The 19,070-nt window shown below is 33.8% G+C and overlaps 1 protein-coding gene across 1 annotated transcript in view; it reads right to left on the bottom strand.

The window, feature by feature from the left end:
- The window catches only part of ITGA8 (integrin subunit alpha 8), a 202,965-nt gene that overhangs the window by 56,370 nt on the left and 127,525 nt on the right, over positions 1-19,070 (bottom strand). The window contains exons 21-24 of the mRNA XM_031939925.1: positions 18,365-18,457; positions 16,245-16,324; positions 10,033-10,113; positions 2,337-2,442 (exon numbers count right to left, since the gene is read on the bottom strand). Of these exons, the coding sequence (XP_031795785.1) occupies positions 2,337-2,442; positions 10,033-10,113; positions 16,245-16,324; positions 18,365-18,457 (360 nt within the window). The remainder of the gene's footprint in view (positions 1-2,336; positions 2,443-10,032; positions 10,114-16,244; positions 16,325-18,364; positions 18,458-19,070) is intronic.

Below are 19,070 nucleotides of genomic sequence, written 5' to 3'. Positions count from 1 at the left end.
TTGGGACATTAACGGTATCATTTTTAAACTCAGTTGTTGCTTTTCCTAGTAAGAGCTGTCTACTCTTTCCTGCTTACTGACTTGTGAATTATAACCATATGTGATATACTCTCTTTCACCCCCTGGAAGAATGGTCATCTATCAAATGCAGAAGATAGTCTGGTCTCACCACAGTTCACTTAAAGGGCTTGTTCCAAACATGGGATCTCTTTATTTTAATCAGTAAATCTCTAAGAAAAAACTCACATCTCATAAAGAGATATGCACTTCAAAAAATCTAAAGCCCTTCTATTCAGTGGCGGCAAAAGAGCTCACAGAGAGTATTTACTACACTTGAACTCGTTTTTTAAACTCTCTGAGCATTAATAGGAAACTTTCACCTTTTTTTCATAGATCTTAAACATCCTTAAACAATTCCAAAACACATTTTTACTTTTTTGTTTATTAAGTAATCCATTCAATCCACACAATCAAAATTTAATGATATTCGCTTATATAGTATTTTAAAAAAGACATTCTGAGCAATTAAATGGGCATGGAACATCTGATAATCATGATGTGGTCAGGACAAATGGAATTCTTATTATACCCAGACTAGTAAGGTCATTTGGTAGTTGGATTCTTGTGACGGTTTCAGTAGAGCATAGGACAGGCTAATTCAGGTACTCCCCAGAGCTGAAACCAGTATAGGGATATTTGCATAATTTATCTTACAATTCTTTTTTTTTTTTTTTTTTCACAGTGTGTCTTGGTTCAAATGATCTTGTATCAGGAGAAGAACTTTCAATGATTCTTTGATCCATTATTAGACAGAGTCACATGCAGTTGGATACATGCAGAACTCTTTTCTCCGATACTTGACAGAGTTGGATTTCTTTTCTCAATGGAGTAAACAGACAATCCATTTTCAAATGGATTGTTAAATCTGGTCAATGTTACCTTCACATGTTCTCTTAAAGGTAGAAGATGAGAGCTTCATTTGGGAGTATTGGAAAAGATAAGTAGTAATAAACTCTAGGGGAAAGGGACAGGAGAAATCAATTATGAAGAGCACATAGAATCTTATTTTTAATGGTGAATTTTCCAAGGAGAAAAGTCTCAAAAGCTTCAAATAAATGATAGTGGTTGCTCCTTTTCAGTGTTATGTTTTAACAAAATAAAAAAGTAATGAAGGAAATAAAATCATCATCATTTCAATTTTGGCATTCTTAGTTTCAACAAATAAATCATTTAATTTTAGATGTTTCTACATTTAAAAGCTTCAAATCTGATATTAAATGTTTTTCTTTATTTTTAATGGTATAAGAATAGATAATAAAATTATAAAATCTTACAGATGTGATTCAGAATTGTGTATTATATCTTCACCTGAAACATGAACCTTCTCTATGATAGCAGTCTCATTATTAAGATGAGTTACTTAATTTTAATTGAATATATAAAATAGATAGAATTGTCTCAATATGGGGAAAGTCCCAGTATGGGATCTTTCTTCCTCAATTATATTAAAATAAGCCTGTAACTTAATTATTAGCTGAAGATAATACTAACATTTCCACAGCCATTACTTTATGCTAGGTGATGTCCTAAGTACTTTACAATTATCACAACTATCTTAGGTACTAAGATAATTTGGAAAGGATAGCTCTAATACTTGGAGAGATGAGGAAAGATGAAGAAGGGGGCACTAGAGTAGTGTCTTGAAGGAAGAGAAGGACTCTTAAGAAGGAATACATTCCAGGCATGGGAGATGACATTCAATGCAATTTCCTTTCCTTTAAGATAACCATGTTGGAATTTTGTTCTTTAAGGTTCTTTCCACCAAGAAAATTCGATCTATAAAATTTTTTTTCCTGTTAATGGCCTTTACTAACAGTGAGCAGGTAAATCTGATCCATGACTATTTTAATCCATACGACTTAGAGCCAAACTAGGAATTTCTTATTCAATCATTTTTTTAGACTCTTCATGCCCCTAGTTTGGCATTTTCACAGTAAAGATACTGCAGTGATTTGCCATTTTCTTCTCCAGCTCACTTTACAGAAGAGTAAACTGAGAAAAATAGAGTTAATTGACTTGCCCAAGTCACAGCTAGTGAGTGAGCTAGTAAGAGTCTGAGGCCAGATTTGAACTCAGGAAGAGGAATCTTTCTGATTCCAACCCCAGGGCAGTATCCACTGCAACATCTAGAAATAGAATATTTTGAAGACACTAATACAGAGTGAGTAAAAGAATTTGGATTGTGCCATTTTAAATGTTCATCAAAGTGGGGAGTTTTTGCTTTTAAAGAAAAGAATTTAAGACAACATTGCTAGGACAAAATTAATATTTGTTACCTCATAAATATGTTGTACTAATGGTCCAACTTCTTCTTCTTTGTGGGGCTCCTCTTCAGGCTCCCAATTATGAATTGGCAGAACAATCTGTGGTGGATGGGAAACTCTGCAATGTAAGCATCAAAAATGATTGAATGAAGATTATCATCACTATCATCCATCCATTCATTCAACAACACATTCACTGAGAACTTAATATGTATATAAGCACCGAACACAGAGAATTGGGTCAGGTTATAACCTATACAAAAATTGATAAGATCTACAGTTCCCTCAAGGAAATTACATTTCAGTAGTATTAACAACATCCATCCATCCATCCATCTATTTATCTATCTATATCTATGTATCTATCTCCATAAATCTAATTAGATTATAAATTCATCCAGGACAGGGACCAATTTTTTTTTTTTTTTGCCTTTCTTAATATTCCCAGAACTTAGCACAATGCCAGGCACATAGTAGATATTTAATAAAGGCTTACTGATTGACTACAATATTAAATCACTACCTGTGCAATGACCTGTACTGGGAACTGAGGTAAATAAAAAAAATTTAGACAAAATTCAGTACCTGACCTAGTTGTATGACCCTGAATAAGTCATGTAACCCTATTTGCCTCAGTTTCCTCATCTACAAAATGAGCTGGAGACAGAAATGGCAAACCACTTTAATAACTTTGCCAAGAAAATCTCAAACAATCACAGAGAATTGGATACAATTTAAATGACTCCATAATAAGAAAAAACCAGCATGGTAGAGAGAAAGTTGATCTCAAAGCCAGGTGGAATTAGATTCAAATCCCACCTCTAACAGTCAGTAGTTATCTAGCCCCAGAGACACTCCAATTTCTCAATGTTCTGGTCACGTCTCTAAAGTTGAAGACGGCCTAATTTATATTATTAGAATTCTTTTATTCATTATTTTTTGCAATCAATGAAATCATGAGTCCCTATTTGCAACCTAAATATACCCACAAATATGTAGGTGTACTTAGGATGGCAATATGGTATTCACACACACATATTTGTCTGTGTGTAAGTTTGCTCAAATATACATGCTTCAGAACTTCCAGCATCTGAGATCTTGACTGTCTTGGTCAATTCTTCCTTCATAACCTGGATTACAACCCCTTGACACATTAGTAGATGGTTTAATGAGTTGTTATGGCCCCCATCTGGTGGTAGACCTTCTCATAATTTAACTGGGCTGGTCCTAAAAAGAAAGACCATGAAGTCTGTTTCCAAGTCCACTTCAGAAATCTTTCCAAGGCCTGTTAGAGCTTGCATTTTGTTGGCGTTGCCCTTAGGAAACCAAGGTTGTTTTTATACTAAAATGTGACCCTAATAAAGGGCTTTATTAGCATAAGTCTAGCTAAGGTTGAAAAGAAAACAACATCTAGGCATTCAAAAAGTACATGTCCCAAGATGAAGACAGAAAATATTGGGCAAGACGAGAAAAGCAGCCACTTCTCAGCTCTCTATTCCTGAATTTTCAGTGGTTCTTTTCGCTATATCTTATTTTATATCATAAGGTCCAGACCAAGAATCAGAATCAGGGTGAGAAGCTCAGGATAAAACCTAGTTGAATATTCCAAAAGTGTCTTGCTAACAATTTGAGAGTATGAGACAGGAATCAATGTTATCTAAAAAAATAAGTTGGTTTGTGATATTATATAGTACTATTTTCACATATTATATGTTTATCCACAGCATGGAATGTGGACATGGAGTGAATGGGAATGGAATATAATTCTATTACTTCATATCATCATCTATTTATCAATGATTAGATGTTGAAAGTATTGATCACTCAGGGCAAGTGAACCATGGTTAATTTTGTCAAAACCCATGGTAAATTCAAGTTTCAATAGAAAATATTTTTAATAAACTGATCCTTTTTCTTTCAGCAAGCTGAGCTGGCATTTAATAAAAAAGCAAGCACTAGAGGAAGAATTCCCAGACATTCAGATAGAAGTAGTTTCAATGGAAATGATCTCTTTTGGCCATCAATCATTTTGGCCTCTTAAGGGGAGTTAGTAATCAACTTAGTCTCCCAAAAGTTCAAATCTTATTCTCTCTTCTGGATAATCCATGTCCAAAGAAAGAACAAAAAAGCATTTTAAACTGAATTCTGTCCCTCAGGCAAATCACTTAATAGAAGCAGCATGGTGTAGTTGATAGAGTCCTGGACTTGGAGTAACAAAGACTTAGAATCCTTTGTATACTAGTTGTATAACTCTGGCCAAGTCATCTAACTATTCTCTGTGTCAATTTCTTTATCTATAACGTGAGGAAATTGTATTTAGTGGACTATAATGTTTCTTCTAGTTCTAAGTTTGGGTTGCTATACTTTCTGTATGCTTCTATTTCTTTTCTGAAAAATTACAAATTTCCTGAGTTATATATGACAGAGACTGGAAAAAAATTCAAATTCTTTTAATTAAAAGTAATTAAACAAAGTTGTTTCCTTAGGGTGTGGGGTCATATACAATTTCTTCTAATATTCCACAGAAACATTGCTTAATGCTAAAGAAATTGCATAAAAATGCACAGTGGGAGTGCTCAATGATAACTATTCCAGAAGATAGCTTTCTCTTTGCCAGCAGTAATTATTTATCATTTCAGGTGCCAGATGTTGAGTCAAGGATGCAAGTTTAAATCTTGACTCTCCTATTTTCTACCTATAGGATCTCAGGTAAGTAACTTTACTACTCTTTGCCTGAGATTCCTAATCTATAAAGTGAATGGGTTGAATTACATAGCCTCACAAGTTTGATAATCTAAGTTTACAGACCTATCAACATAAAGAAGGAGCTTTAAGAAATAGCCTCTTTGTCTTTTGTACTGCAGTTATTTCATGTAAATGTCTAAATACTTTATAAAAGATCTTTGAATTTGAGAACAAGAAAGGACATTAGAAATAATGACTGAAACCCCCTCATTTATAGAAAACCTGAGGTCCAGGAAAGTAATGATGACCGATCCTTTTAGGAAGAGACAAAGTCCTTGAGATAATGGACCACTGTCGCTGCTGGGATTTTAATAGTTTCCCTACTAGCACCTTGGTGACATGAACAATTTGGTAGCAAAATGTTTAGGCTAGGTGCTAATACCAATATTTATCGTAGAATATCTGGCAAACTTTTTTTTGGAAGGAGTAAATCTGGATCTATATGCACAAATGATGGGGTTCACTATAAATGTCTACTATCATCTAATCTTAAGTAGGTTTTTATTGCTGCATGGCGACCTTTTATCTCCATAAATGTTTCACTGAGCCCCTAAATCACATTCTCCATGATAGTTATTCTAATGTTGCCTTTCTCTAAAATTCCTAGCTCTATCTACCTTTCCCAATGAGAAAGTAAAGTTTGTGACTCTATACCAGTGGTTCTCAAAGTATGGTCTAAAGAATCCTGGGGATCTCTGAAACCCTTTTAGAGGGTCTACAAATTCAAAAATAGTTTTTATTTCCAATATGGTAAATGTCTATAAATATAACCCAGATAAACAAAAACGCTTTGGAGAGATCCTGAATAATTTTTAATAAGATAAAGATACTGAAAACAAAAGTTTGAGAACCACTGCTCTATACTTTGAATATCCTTACCTTCTTTCCTTCTTACAGTTTCAGAGGCACAAGTGACCCTCGTCTTGACAGAGGTCACCCTCTTCACCTGTACTTCTAATCTCAACCTCTCCTCTTATCTATGTGAATCTGCTGTATCAATCATCCCTATTCTCACTTTCTCCTCAGGCACCTTTTATGTCTCCTCCCATTTACTGTCCAATTTCCTAGATAGATTAGTATATATTTGTTTTCTTTGTTTATCATCAATTAGAGTTTTTCTCCCAAATCTCTTAATAATCTGTTTTCTGTCCTCACCATCTACTGAATAAGCTTTATCCAGCATTACTAATGACTATGTTATCAATAAACAAAAATACTCCCCCTCCCCCCAAACTTCCATCTTTATTTTTCTTGACCTCTCTGAAACATTTTGGAACTGGAAGTGCTATTCTTCTCCTTCTTTTTGTTCCATGAGATTACATTATTATAGTTCACAATCCTACCTCTTGGGTTGTCCCTTTCTGGTCTCCTTTTCTTGGTTCCTCATGCTCTTCCTACCCTTTAAACTTCTTCCAAGGTATACTTCTTTTCTCATCTCATATTTCTTTTTGTGCATCTCTGTCTCTGTCTCTCTCTCTGTGTGTCTGTCCTGTCTCCGTGTGTCTGTTTGAATCTCAATCAATATTTCTCTTTCTCTTCTCTCTCTCTCTGTCTCTCTCTCTCTCTCTCTCTCTCTCTCTCTCTCTGTCTCTCTCTCTCTCTCTCTCTCTGTCTCTTAAACTGAAACTATCTATGAGTAGGGTCTGGGTCACATCTATCTTTATATCCCCAACATCTTGATTCTATGGCTTGATTGTCGTAAGTACTTCATAAATATTTGTTAAGTTGGTATCTCTGTTGAAAAAAGAATGCTTTCTTTCCCTAGATTGAATGAAATTGTTATGGGGGGAAGGTATAGTTTTCCAAAGATTATCCCACATCTACTGACTATTTTAAGAAGGAGGAATATAATTGATGATTAAGATCAGATTTGTTTCCAAAAATTCTAACAGCCCATGGAAGAGTCATCATTGTGTACTGACCCAAACATAGATGGGATCATCATCAGAAAGCAATTTAACAGAAGAAATTTTTTTTTTTTGGCCATGACAATTTATGACCAATGTCAATGAAGTCATTGCAAGATTTGCATCTATAGTGAAGGAAGTTCCTGCACAAATCAAAGCACCAATCATTGAAGTCTAATATTCAGATTTAGATTTGAAAGGGGTCTTAGAGATCACTTAGCTCAATCCATAACATAAACATGAATTTTTTTCACACATCAAGTCTTTGCTTATAGATATCCATGGCTGGGAAAATAATCACCTAGGCTTTGAAGGCCAGGAAAACAGTCACCCACAAGAAGATTCATTCCATTTTTCTAAAGCTCTATTTTTTCTTTTCTTTTTTTTAATTGAACTGAAATCTCCCTTTCAGAGCCATGAAAAGAAGTCTATTTCTTTTTCCATCTGGCAGCCCTCTGTAAGTCTGAAGTCTATCATATTCCTTCTGAAGTGTCTACTTCAGGTTAAACATCCTTATTTCTTTTGAATGGTGGCATGACTTTAAGGCCCTTACTATCTTCTTCCAGGTCACCTTATTCTGGATATGGTCTTGCTGGCCAATGCTGCTTGAAAAATGTAGCACCCAGAATTAGACATACCATTCCAGAGAGGAGTTGAGAGGGGGATAATGACATTGCACACTGGTCTTGTTCATCCAGTTAAAAACGTTTTACCTGCCTGCCTCTTCATATTGGTGATTCTTGTGCTTATAGCCCACTCCTTCCCTAAGACCTTCTTTCATATGAATTGCTTTCTTATCATGTATTTTAGTCTGAAATCTACTGCAGTATTAGCCAGTACTTCTAAAGCTCACAGTGTCAAGAATTCAGTATAGAGCTGCGTCTAAAAACTAAGCAGAGATTATCTAGTTTCAAATTAAGCTGGTGAGTTCTTCTGTATTTGCCCTCAAAAGTAGAACCCACATTTGGCTCAGAAAAACATTAGATACAGGAAGAAATTTTCAAATCTATTGTTTAAGATAGTGTCTGGATTCAACAACAACAACAAAATAATATACTTGTTGCGGGCCTAAAAAGTTAGCTTTTCCTATAAATCGAGCATATGAGATTCTCATACATTACTTTTTCATGACATTTCATTCCTAGAACAATACAACATTTTGACAAATTCTTTCTCTACCAATGATGATAATTGGAGGGAAGGATTTTATTTTGAAAATGACCCCCAAAAGAGAGTGAAAATGGCGAAAAAGAACTTTCAAAACTTCTTAAGTTAGGAAATTAGATCAGCATTTTAGATGATCATATTTCTATAATGAAGCTTATATAGGATGACACTACAGTATAACAAAGGGAGTGGTTCCATGTCTCCTTATAAAGAAAAAAGTCACATTGGTAACAAGCAGACAACTGAATACATTTCCTCCAGAAGTTCAATATAAGAAAAAAAAAGGGGGGGGAATATTTTGCATTAAGCCTTAACTTAATTGTCCTTGGCTCACTTCACCCAGAAAATGTCTAATATTATATTTTATTTGCAATAGGAAACATTTCATTTTATGTCAAGTTAAGAAACTCAGTCCCAACTTTTGAATAAATCTTCTGTGAAAAGTATAAAAAGGTGACTAATAATAAGGTAAAGAAGAATAATGTCTTATTATGTTTTTTTCATCACAAATCTAAGGAATTATTAAATATCTAAAATTAGCTTTAAAATGGAATGAAAATGGAAATTAGTGGTATGTAAGGATTATACCTTAGGTGGTATTTATTAAGTTAATGTGATTTTTTTAAATGAAAAATAAAATTGATCCACTTAAAATTCATTTTCTTTTTTTTTTGCCTTACATGTGGTATAGATTTAGAATGTGTAAATCAAGCTCTAGCGATCCAGTTCCTCTAATCTCACATTTGATTGCTCAATCAACAAACAAGACCATAATGTAATTTCAGCTATGTTAAAATTGTTATAAGACCTACATCAAAATTTTGGTGTTGTTTAGTCATTTCAATTTGGTTTGACTTGTAGTGACTCAATTTTGGAATTTCATCTGTTAAATTGCTTTCTGATGATGATTCTATCTATGTTTGGGTCAGTACACAATGTTTTGCCATTTCCTTCTCCAGCTCATTTTACAGATGAGGAAACTGAGGCAAACAGGGTTAAATAACTTGCCTAGGACCACATAGCTAGTAAGTGTCCGAGGGCAGATTTGAACTCAGAAAGACATATCTTCCTGATTCCAGGCTAGGTATTACATTTACTGTATCATTTAGCTGCCCATGCCTTAACAAATGGCTTAATAAATTGTTGTAACTAACAAAAAATAAATACCTGTTCCCTAAATCTTGGTTCCATGTTTCTCAGACTTAGCCAGCCTGATCCTTGGATGACAGATATAAAAACCATAACCCACTAGGATGTCATGGTAAATAGGAAATTGTGGATTCCTATTCCAGTGTTCATAATCATAGAATACTTGAACTAAATACAGATAGAATCATCATCAGAATGCAAGTGAACAGAAGAAATTCCTTTTGGCCATGACAATTCACAATCCACGTCAATGAAGTCATTGGAAGACTTGGGTCTTCCTTGACAGTTTCTACATAGATCATAGCACAAAATCTTGATTTCTAATATTTAGATTTAGATTAGATATTTGCAAGAGATCTTAGAAATCATTTAGTTCAATCCCTTATGAAAACATGAATCTTATTTACCTATCTAGCATTTGCTTAAAGATGTATAAGGCTAAGAAAATCATCATCCCCAAGGAGGTTCACTCCAATTTTGGAAAGCTATGTTTTTAAGAAGTTTTTTCATTGTTTCTTTTCTATAGGGAGCTAAAAAAAAATTTAAAATTAAAAGTCTCTTTTACTCTTTGTTATAAGGTTAGCAGAATATGTAAGTAAATATACAAAGGAACTGAATAGATAATTTTTAATATGAGAACTCACTTCACTAGTATAGTTTTTTTTTTAATTTTTAACTATTTTTGTGCCTAGATATGTGATATGTGTCCAGATATTATACAACTACAATTTATTACTTACCCTCTTATCTCTACTTGGGCCATAGCGCTAACATTGATTTGCAGGCTCACGGAATTGCTATCTGGATTATCCTTGTTGGAACTAAAATATAGATACAGCAAAATTAATAATTATGCTAAAGAATAGTAACTACACAATACAGTCCATATATTTTTAAATCAACAATGACAAGGCATGAGCATCTAAAAAAAACTTATTTGAAAATGAAAGTATGTTTTAAGGATCAAGCATCTTGATCAAAGATCAAGTACCTCACACACACACACAAAAATGATTTTTCTGAAAATACTTTAAATGTCAGGAAGTGAATTAATCTTTGGAATTTTGATTGGAAAATGACTAGATTGAATTTGCCTCCCAGGATCAATAGGCAGATACTTTCATAATTTTTTTTTCTATTTTCTATTACACAAAAGATTTTCCAGTCAACTTTTGTTTTTTATTCTAATGGTACAGATAACCTCCCAAAGTACAATCAAAATATAAGGATCTTGAAAAACATGACATTATCTACTCTCCTTATAGTAAATTTACTTTCATGATCCAGTAATCTCTGGTTCTGAATTCAAAGTATCTGATTCTCCCACAGTTGTCATCAAAATAAAATAAGATATGAATAAAGCACTTGGCAAATGTTATATGAATATTAATTATTATTGTTATAGCCCATGTCTGAAGCTCACTTCTTGTGGGACATTTATCGTCACAAACTTCCTGGGTCTTAGTTTTCTCATCTGTAAAAATGGGTGGCTTGGACAATATGGTTACAGAGGTCAGTTTCAGTTTTACATCTAGATCCTGCTTTTTGAGTTACCCCCTGTGGGGAATGTGAACTTCTGAGTATATTAAGTTTATAGAAAGAAACCAGGTTGGGTTGAAAAACTACTTGATAACAGAGCAATGAATTGTCCATGAAGTGCTTCAAGGATTTCAAGTGGAAAAATTCACTTTTTGTAATTAAAAAATAATGGTAAAATCATTATTATATTTGCTGATACTTTCTCAAGCAAACTGATGTTGGGGAAAATGTTCCCTCCAACCATCATTTAACAAAAGATGACTATATTAAACATTCAAAGCTGCAAAGAAGATAGGTCTTATAAAACTAAAGCATTAATTGAACCAAATTATGTATTTCCTATTGTTGTTCATTTTTTCAGTCTAGCTTTTCATGACCCCATTTGGATTTTTCCTGCCAGAGATACTGGAGTAGTTTGTCATTTATTTCTCCAGCTCATTCTACAGCGCAAAAAACTGAGGTAAACAAGGTTAAGTGACTTGCCCAGGATCACCCAGCTACAAAGTGTCTGAAGCCAGATTTGAACTCTGGTCATTTCTGACTACAGGTCCTGACACTATCCACATCTAGCTTTCCTAATTTATTTCCTACCATGGATTAGAGTTAATATATTATTTACATTCTGCAATTACCTCTGCAGAATGAAAATGTCTTGTAACCTGGCTATTCTCCAAGGAGAGCTACTTTCTATTGGGATTCCAAGGTTAGAAAGAATGATTCAGTGAAAAACGGTATAGGATTGAACTCCCAAAGAACAGGGTTTCTTCTGGTGAGCTTTTTAAAGCTCTCTAAATTTAAAAACTGGGAAGAATTGGATAAAATTCAATAGAAACTCTTAAAAGATCATTAAAATGTGCTTCCTTGGTTCTTTTAATTATTTACATTTTTTAACATCCTGATTGATCACATGTACAGATAACAACAAACTATATAATTACAAACACATATGGAAAAACAGAAATCAGCAGATGGCAGTTTCAGTTTCCATAATGGGCTAGCACTGGAATAAGCCTAGAGGGACTTGCTCACCACTGTTTGAATCCCATTGCTATACTGGTCTATTATGATCACATCTGGGGAGTATAGAAAAGTTTCTTTTTCAAGCACATCCTTGGGAATGACTAACCACTGAAAAGCATTTGAATGATTCTTCTGGATGCAGGCTTTGTGGTTCTGAGTTTCTTGTAAGTCATAGGCAATGATTTGATTTGCAAACTTGAGTCTTCTAAGGAATAGCTAGCTATATTTTTTTTTTCCTATTTCCTTGTTAGTGGAAAACATGGGGATTGAATTATAAGAACAATGTTTATGTGCATAAGTGTGTATTTAAATGGTGTCATTTCCAATTATTTTAATGAGCAAAACTATTCATTATATACAGTAATGTATTTTTTCTTTTTTAAATAATAGCTTTTTATTTTCAAAATATATGCAAAAATAGTATTTAACATTCACCCTTGCAAAACCTTGTGTTCTAAATTTTTTCTCCCTCTATTTCCCCCCTATTCCTTCCCCTATTCAGACAATCCAATATATGTTAAGCATGTGTACTTTCTTCTATGCTATAGATGGTAATGTAAACAGGTATCAGGTATGGAACTTATTTTTAAAACATGAAGTGTATATTGTCTTTTTAGAAATACAATAAAGTAAATCAAAGCCCTGAAAACTAAATTTTCTGCTTCTCTATTCAAAGCAATTCTATGATATTTTGCAGTATAGAATTTCTAGGGAAGTTTGCACTGAATCCAGTAGTTCTTAATAAAATCCCCTCATGAGAAAGGAACCACAATTAATATATACAGTTTGTATGCTTTCTTGACCGCTCTCTGAAAAGCAAGCCTCCCTTGCTAATACTGCTGTTACATTAAACAAGTAATCCATCATTGTCTATGATATGGTGCTATTTATACTTTCTACTCTAAGAAAATTAATGGTGAACTTCCTCTATAGGAACACATCCTGATGTATGCCAAGGATAAATATGTTTTTCACTTATTCTTCTAATAGAAGCACATTTCCTCCTTCTTCTCCATTTACTATTTCCTTTGTTCCTCTTTCTTTCTCTCTCTGTGTGTCCCTCTGTCTCTATCTTTATCTCTTTCTGTCTGTCTGTCTTTCCCTCCTTCCTTCCTTCCCTCTTAATGAAAACATGCAACCTTTTAAGATTCTTGTCCTTTTAATTATATTAGCCAATAGAACCAGCATTTAATCTATAGCTCCTCTTCTGGCAAAGAAAAAATGGATAAGGTGATCATATGGATCTGTTATAAATACAGGAGACTCTCTTTACATATGGAAGAAAAGACTTTCATGAATCACAGAGCAAAAGTAGCAAAAAGCCCTTTTACTCAAACATTTGGCAACCAAAAAGTGCTCCAAGTTAATGACTCTGAAAGCCCAGTTTTCTTCTAGCAGGGGACTGGGATTCCGTATATGAGGATCAGCATTCAAATCCCCACCCCCAACCCCTTAAGAATTGAAATTTGATTTTGAGCATATTTGTTTTACTTTGAGTTTGAATGGACTTGTTTAAGCTAAAATTAAACCATTTCACTGCAATCTTATTTGCATCTTTGAAATCTATCAGAATAGTAGATTACGGAGGATTCATTTGCCTCATGACGATTAAGTCTACAAGTGATTTTCTGGATTCAGAATGTGTCTTTGGACACATTTATAATTCTTAGAATATGAATCACAGACTTGGAAAGTGACCTAATCCAACTTGCATTTCACAGATGAAGAAGAGACTGAGGAACCCCTAACTAGGAAAAGAGTAAAGATAATAGAATTCAGATTTCTTGAGCAGGGGTCCTGTATGTGTGTGTGTGTGTATGTATATGTGTGTATGTGTTTAATAATTCCATATGGTTGTCAATATCATGTTTATTTTTATTTTTTTTAATTTTTCAAGATAATTATTGATGGTAGTACATTGCTATAGCATTTAAGGAAGAAAGAAAAATCAAGACAGATTCTTTAAGATGAAAGTGAATATGAAAAGAATATCTATTTTGTTTTCAATTTTTAATTTAGTACTTATTAGAGCAACAATGATAACAAAGGACAGCTTTCTACAAAAAGGCATTGGGGAAGGCTCCTAAAACTGAAAATCCTAAAATCAATGTCCTAGATTCAGCACTCAAGCTCTACTAACTGCACAGCTCATTATATGCAAGTGCTGCAGTTATAAGTGAGAAAGAAGGATAAATTAATTTTATTTTTTTCTTTCTAAATGGAAGCTCTATTTGTTTGTTTTTCTGGAAAGCACTACTAATGAATAAGAGTAGAATCCAATAAAATGTTTACTCAGGGAAGCAGAACTCTGTGAAGCTACTTTGGTTAAAATTGCAGACAATGAGTGCAGTGAAAAAAACAATTCATGATATAACTAGGGGATAAACTGCAGTATTATATGTGACATCTTCTGGACCGAGATTGAAATGCTTCTTGTACAATATCTCGTCATCATTGGAATATTGTTAGGAGTATTGATGTAATTCCTATGAAGAGAAGTAGTGTGGAGTGGAAGTGAAAACATATAATTATTCCTGAAGTAAGGAGCAGTGCTGATAGGGCTCCTGTTAGTAGCCATGGGCTAGGATTTACTATGTGGTAAGCATGGGTTTGGTGGGTCATTAGGTTTCATTATGCACTCTGATAATTCAGTAAGATAAATGGTGAATGCTCACTCTGTACTTGATCACCAAGAGAGTACAAGGTTTTAGGTTTAGGAAGAATTTAGGTTAAATGTAGGAAGATCTTACTGACATCCATTAAAAAGGGAATATAAAATGAGGTAGAATATTCTTTCACCCTGGAAATCATTCATAATTACACAGGAACCCAGAGGTCTTGGGTGAAGTCCTAACTGAGCAACTTCATCAGATGCATTCCATCCTCCCTGCTTCTGTGTATTTAAATGTCCTCCATCAAATCACTTCTATGTTATTTCTTAAGCAATAAGAATAATGCCTGTGATTTCATTGGTAGAAGGGATACTCAGAGGAGAGAACTCTCTCTACCAATGGAGACTTCTCAAAGGCTAGCACAGAGCTATGTCTAGAGCATTGAGAGGTTAAATCATTTGCCCCCAGGCACACAACTACAATAAATCAGAATAGACCCTTGAACTTGGCTTTGAGGTTGGCTCTCTACCTAATATACCATGAATTTCCTTAAAGTATTGAAAAAAGAATGCTGACTCTAAAGAGATTCATTATATCAAAGTCATATAATTCATTCTATGAGATCCAAGTTGAAAATCCTGGCTTCATATTTTCATTCAAAGCTAAATGAAAATTTTAAGCCACTCTCTTTACTGCATAATCTGGGGCATGGTATGGGGGAATAAGGGATTGGCCCTTATTCATCATCAATAAATACTGATCCAGTGATGGTCCTGTTGAGAAGTCACATTGCTCTTGGTTATTTCTTCCAGGATAGGGTTAATTCTAGTTCTCAGGATGAAAAAAAGGGTAGAGGGAAAGGGAATAAATTCAAATAAACTAGAGACTTGAAAAGAGCTAGTCTCAGTGGGAAGAAGCATAGCTGTCCTATAAATTGAAATCAAGGGAATGGTCAGGGATGCTTCTCAATTGCTTTCCTTCCCTTGTCTGTCAGGATATCTAATCAAATAATCATTTTTTTGTGTCTTAGAAGTTTTTGCCAGACATCAATCTCTCCTATTAAAATGAAAATACTCCCTGAGGTAGGGTCACACCATCAGTTATCATTTACTGAAGATTAGCTAATAGCTGTTTGGGGTTTAAGATAGATCTTTGAAAGGAAGGTTGGGATACCAGGATAGGGAAATGAAAGGAGAAAGAGAGAAACAGATTCTGCCTACTTCATAATCTGGCCAAAGATTGGTACTGACAATGAGATTCCTTTCTTCCTCTAAGACATGAGTAATAGCTGATTAGGATTAGGAATGTTAGCTGTTAGAGTGTTTCATGGGATTGTTCGATTGGTCAATTCAATCACTATAGATAAGTACTGAAAACAACATCTTTATTAAAACATTGATCAAGGTGTTGAAACTCCTAGAGCTCTAGAGATCATTAATCTTTTTTAAAAAATCATAGATCCTTTTGACAGCATAGTGAAGCCTATGGAGTCTTTCTCAGAATAATATTTTTAAAAGCACAAAATAAATATAAATGGTTACAAAAGAAATGAAGTATTTTGAAATACATATCAAAATATTAAAATTTTCAAATTCACAAACCATACTCCCCCCCCCCCCCATGAATTCATGGACTCCTTGTCAAGAACTATCTTGAATGGGTAATGAAATCTTTGATTGCTCTTTTAGGATAGTTTTTAAGAGATGAATAAAATAAAACAACATGGAGAGAAAAGCATTTAGTTCAAAAGTTCAAAGTCCCTCAATGATGAAAGGTCTTACCTTCTGATTTGGAGATCAAAGTCAATACTTGTATTGGTATTTTCAAGACGAGGGACAGCAAATCGGAGACCTAGTGAGTACTAGGAAAGAATCAGGTATGAGACTCAGCCATGAAAGAATTCTAGAACTAAAAAAGCTATTTTTGCTTCCAATTTAGGAATGTCTTATACTATATATCCTTGATAGAGGATTAGCTATCCAGCTTCTTCCTAAACACTCTAGTGACAGTGAGCCATCTATTTTGAAAGATAACCTATTCTACTATTGGCAAGAATTAAAAACAATGCTAAGTAAAGGGAAAATCATTAATGATGACAGTCTGATGTGAATGAACTATTATATTCATAACTAGAATTAAACACTAACTTTCAAAAATAACCTCATTTGGCATTTTTGTTTTTATTTTTTTTTGCTAGGAAAAAATTTTCTTAACTCTTCTAAGTTGATAAACTTGGAGTGTATTTAGACTTATTAGGGTTATTATTTGCTGCGAGGATTAAATGAGATTTTATATACATATAATGTGTGTATATTTGTGTGTATTATTTTACCTCTTTAAATACCTAAAATGTACAAGATCCTACAGTTGGATTTAAGAACAATATAAACATGAATATAACATAGTTCTTGCCCTTATGAAAACAACTTTTAAAATACTGGGGTTTGAAATAACACTCCCTTCATGCCTTTAATACTTCAAGCCTTAATAGTATCTTTATCTATAGAATTGTACTATAATCAACGGACATATAATCTTTAAAAAACACAAAACCCACAAAATAGGCAGGTAATTATACCAAAGTGTCACATGAGAAAACAATACAATGAAACTAAATGTGGTCAGAGCTATTACAAGAATAAGATAAGAAAGTGAATGATTTTCTGCTGCAGTAATAATCCTATGAGATAAACTAATCCAAACAACTCTATCTCCTAATTTCTTTCCTTTTTTTTTTAAAAACATTTTTGGATGGCCAAATGTATTGTTTTCCTTTTGTCCCCCTTTATTTGAAATCATTTTGACTTTAAAATTGAACTTTAGGAACAAATTCTATCCCATCTATGCTCTCCTTTATATAATGATGAGTTGACAATTTTTATTCTCATTTTTCTCTAGTTCAGGTAAAGTTTTAAAGAACTCACATTATTCTCACTCAAGATTCAGTACTAACACAGCAATTAGAAACTAATGACCTGCAGATGCTGAATAGCAATGACTTTATTTCTTTCCTGTTTGCTTTTAGGTAGGTCTCACTCACACTAGATGGCTGGATTTTTCTTGAAATACTGGGTAGGAGACAGATTAATTGGTTCATAAACACAACACTGCCTATATAATTTTCCATGTTGTAGTTCAAATATCCCATTCTGATTATGTACTTTTAACATTATGGCTTCATACAATATTGACTATTTGCGTCATCCTCACTTTAAGAACTTAGTTGAATAATTATTATTTATTTAAAAATTTTCCTTTTTAAAGGGACATTTGAAATCTCAAGAAAACAAGCTTGCTTCCTGTTCTGCTATTATTGACTTCATTCTCAGAAGACAATAAATAGTGAAAGAGACTTAGAACCTTCTTTGTTTCAGGTTGAAAAAAATATATATATAGGATGTGGACATTAGCACAATAAATATAGCATATTTATTAGTCCACATACAGAAAAGGCAACTCAAAGACCAATTGGGAAATCTTAGAAATTTCAAATAATGATTGAAGAGAGAGGGAAGTTCCTTGTTCTGGTCACTCAGTTTCTATGTGTGTGCTCGTGTGTGTGTTTAATTGGAGGTGACCCAAGAAAGGAACTCATATATATTGGGGGGTTTTAAAATTGAGTTTCTAACATAAATTCGCAAGTAGAACTAATTCAAAAATAAATTTAAATCAGAAAATCAGTTCTCAATGTCAAGAAGAAAGTATTTTCCTTTTATATTTTTGACCCCAGTTTGTGGAAATGATGCTAGATCTTATTACTCCATTAATTTCCCATCTAAATGAGCAATTTGTTTTAGCCACAGCTTGTTAAGTAGCTGAGTTCTAATTGAGTAGTTTTCCACTCACTTCCCTTAAAATTCAATCAGATAAAAATCAGCTACTGCATCTGGTTTTCTCTTACATTGGTTCCAGCCACCATAGGGTTCCCCAAGTCACACACCACCATTCTGCTTACATTGTCCATCTTGTACTCACAGCTCAGTGGGTGCAGAGCCTGCAACGACCAAGAACACCAACATTGAGTTCAGGGGTCAGAACAAATTATACCCTGGCAGACAAGGAAAACTCTGGGCTTGTGAAATTTCTTTGATTTTAAACACCTGTGTGGGCAATTCTGCACAATTAATTTGTGACTGTCAACCTTCAGGGAGGAAGTAGGGAACCTGAAAAAGAAGGGAGGGAGCCTAATTATAGAAATAAATGAGCCGGAGGAATGTATCTTTTCTGTTTTTGTTTTTTTTTTTGGGGGGGGAGGGAACTTGTAGTGTGATATTTACTTAAACATTTTAAAATAGATTTCCCATCTTGCAAGATGCAGGTTCAAAGAATAAAAATAACCTTAACTACAAGGTTTAAATAATAAAGATAATAATGGTAACTCCTGTTCATAGAGAGATTTAATATTAAGAATGTCCTTTCCTCACAATACTGCTGTCAGTTGACAGGTAGCTAAAAGTGACTCTGTGAAAGAATACCATGGGGATATGAATAAATACCATGGGATATAGATCATCTGTAGTGACTTTTCAAAGGGGCTTTCAAAGATTTCAGTAAAAGTTGAAATGAAGCTAAGTTTGAAGAATTTAATACTTGCTCCCACTCCAGAG

This window comes from Sarcophilus harrisii, chromosome 5, assembly GCF_902635505.1.
Source record: "Sarcophilus harrisii chromosome 5, mSarHar1.11, whole genome shotgun sequence".
NCBI classification, from domain to species: domain Eukaryota; kingdom Metazoa; phylum Chordata; class Mammalia; order Dasyuromorphia; family Dasyuridae; genus Sarcophilus; species Sarcophilus harrisii.
This window is presented reverse-complemented; position numbering and strand designations above follow the sequence as displayed.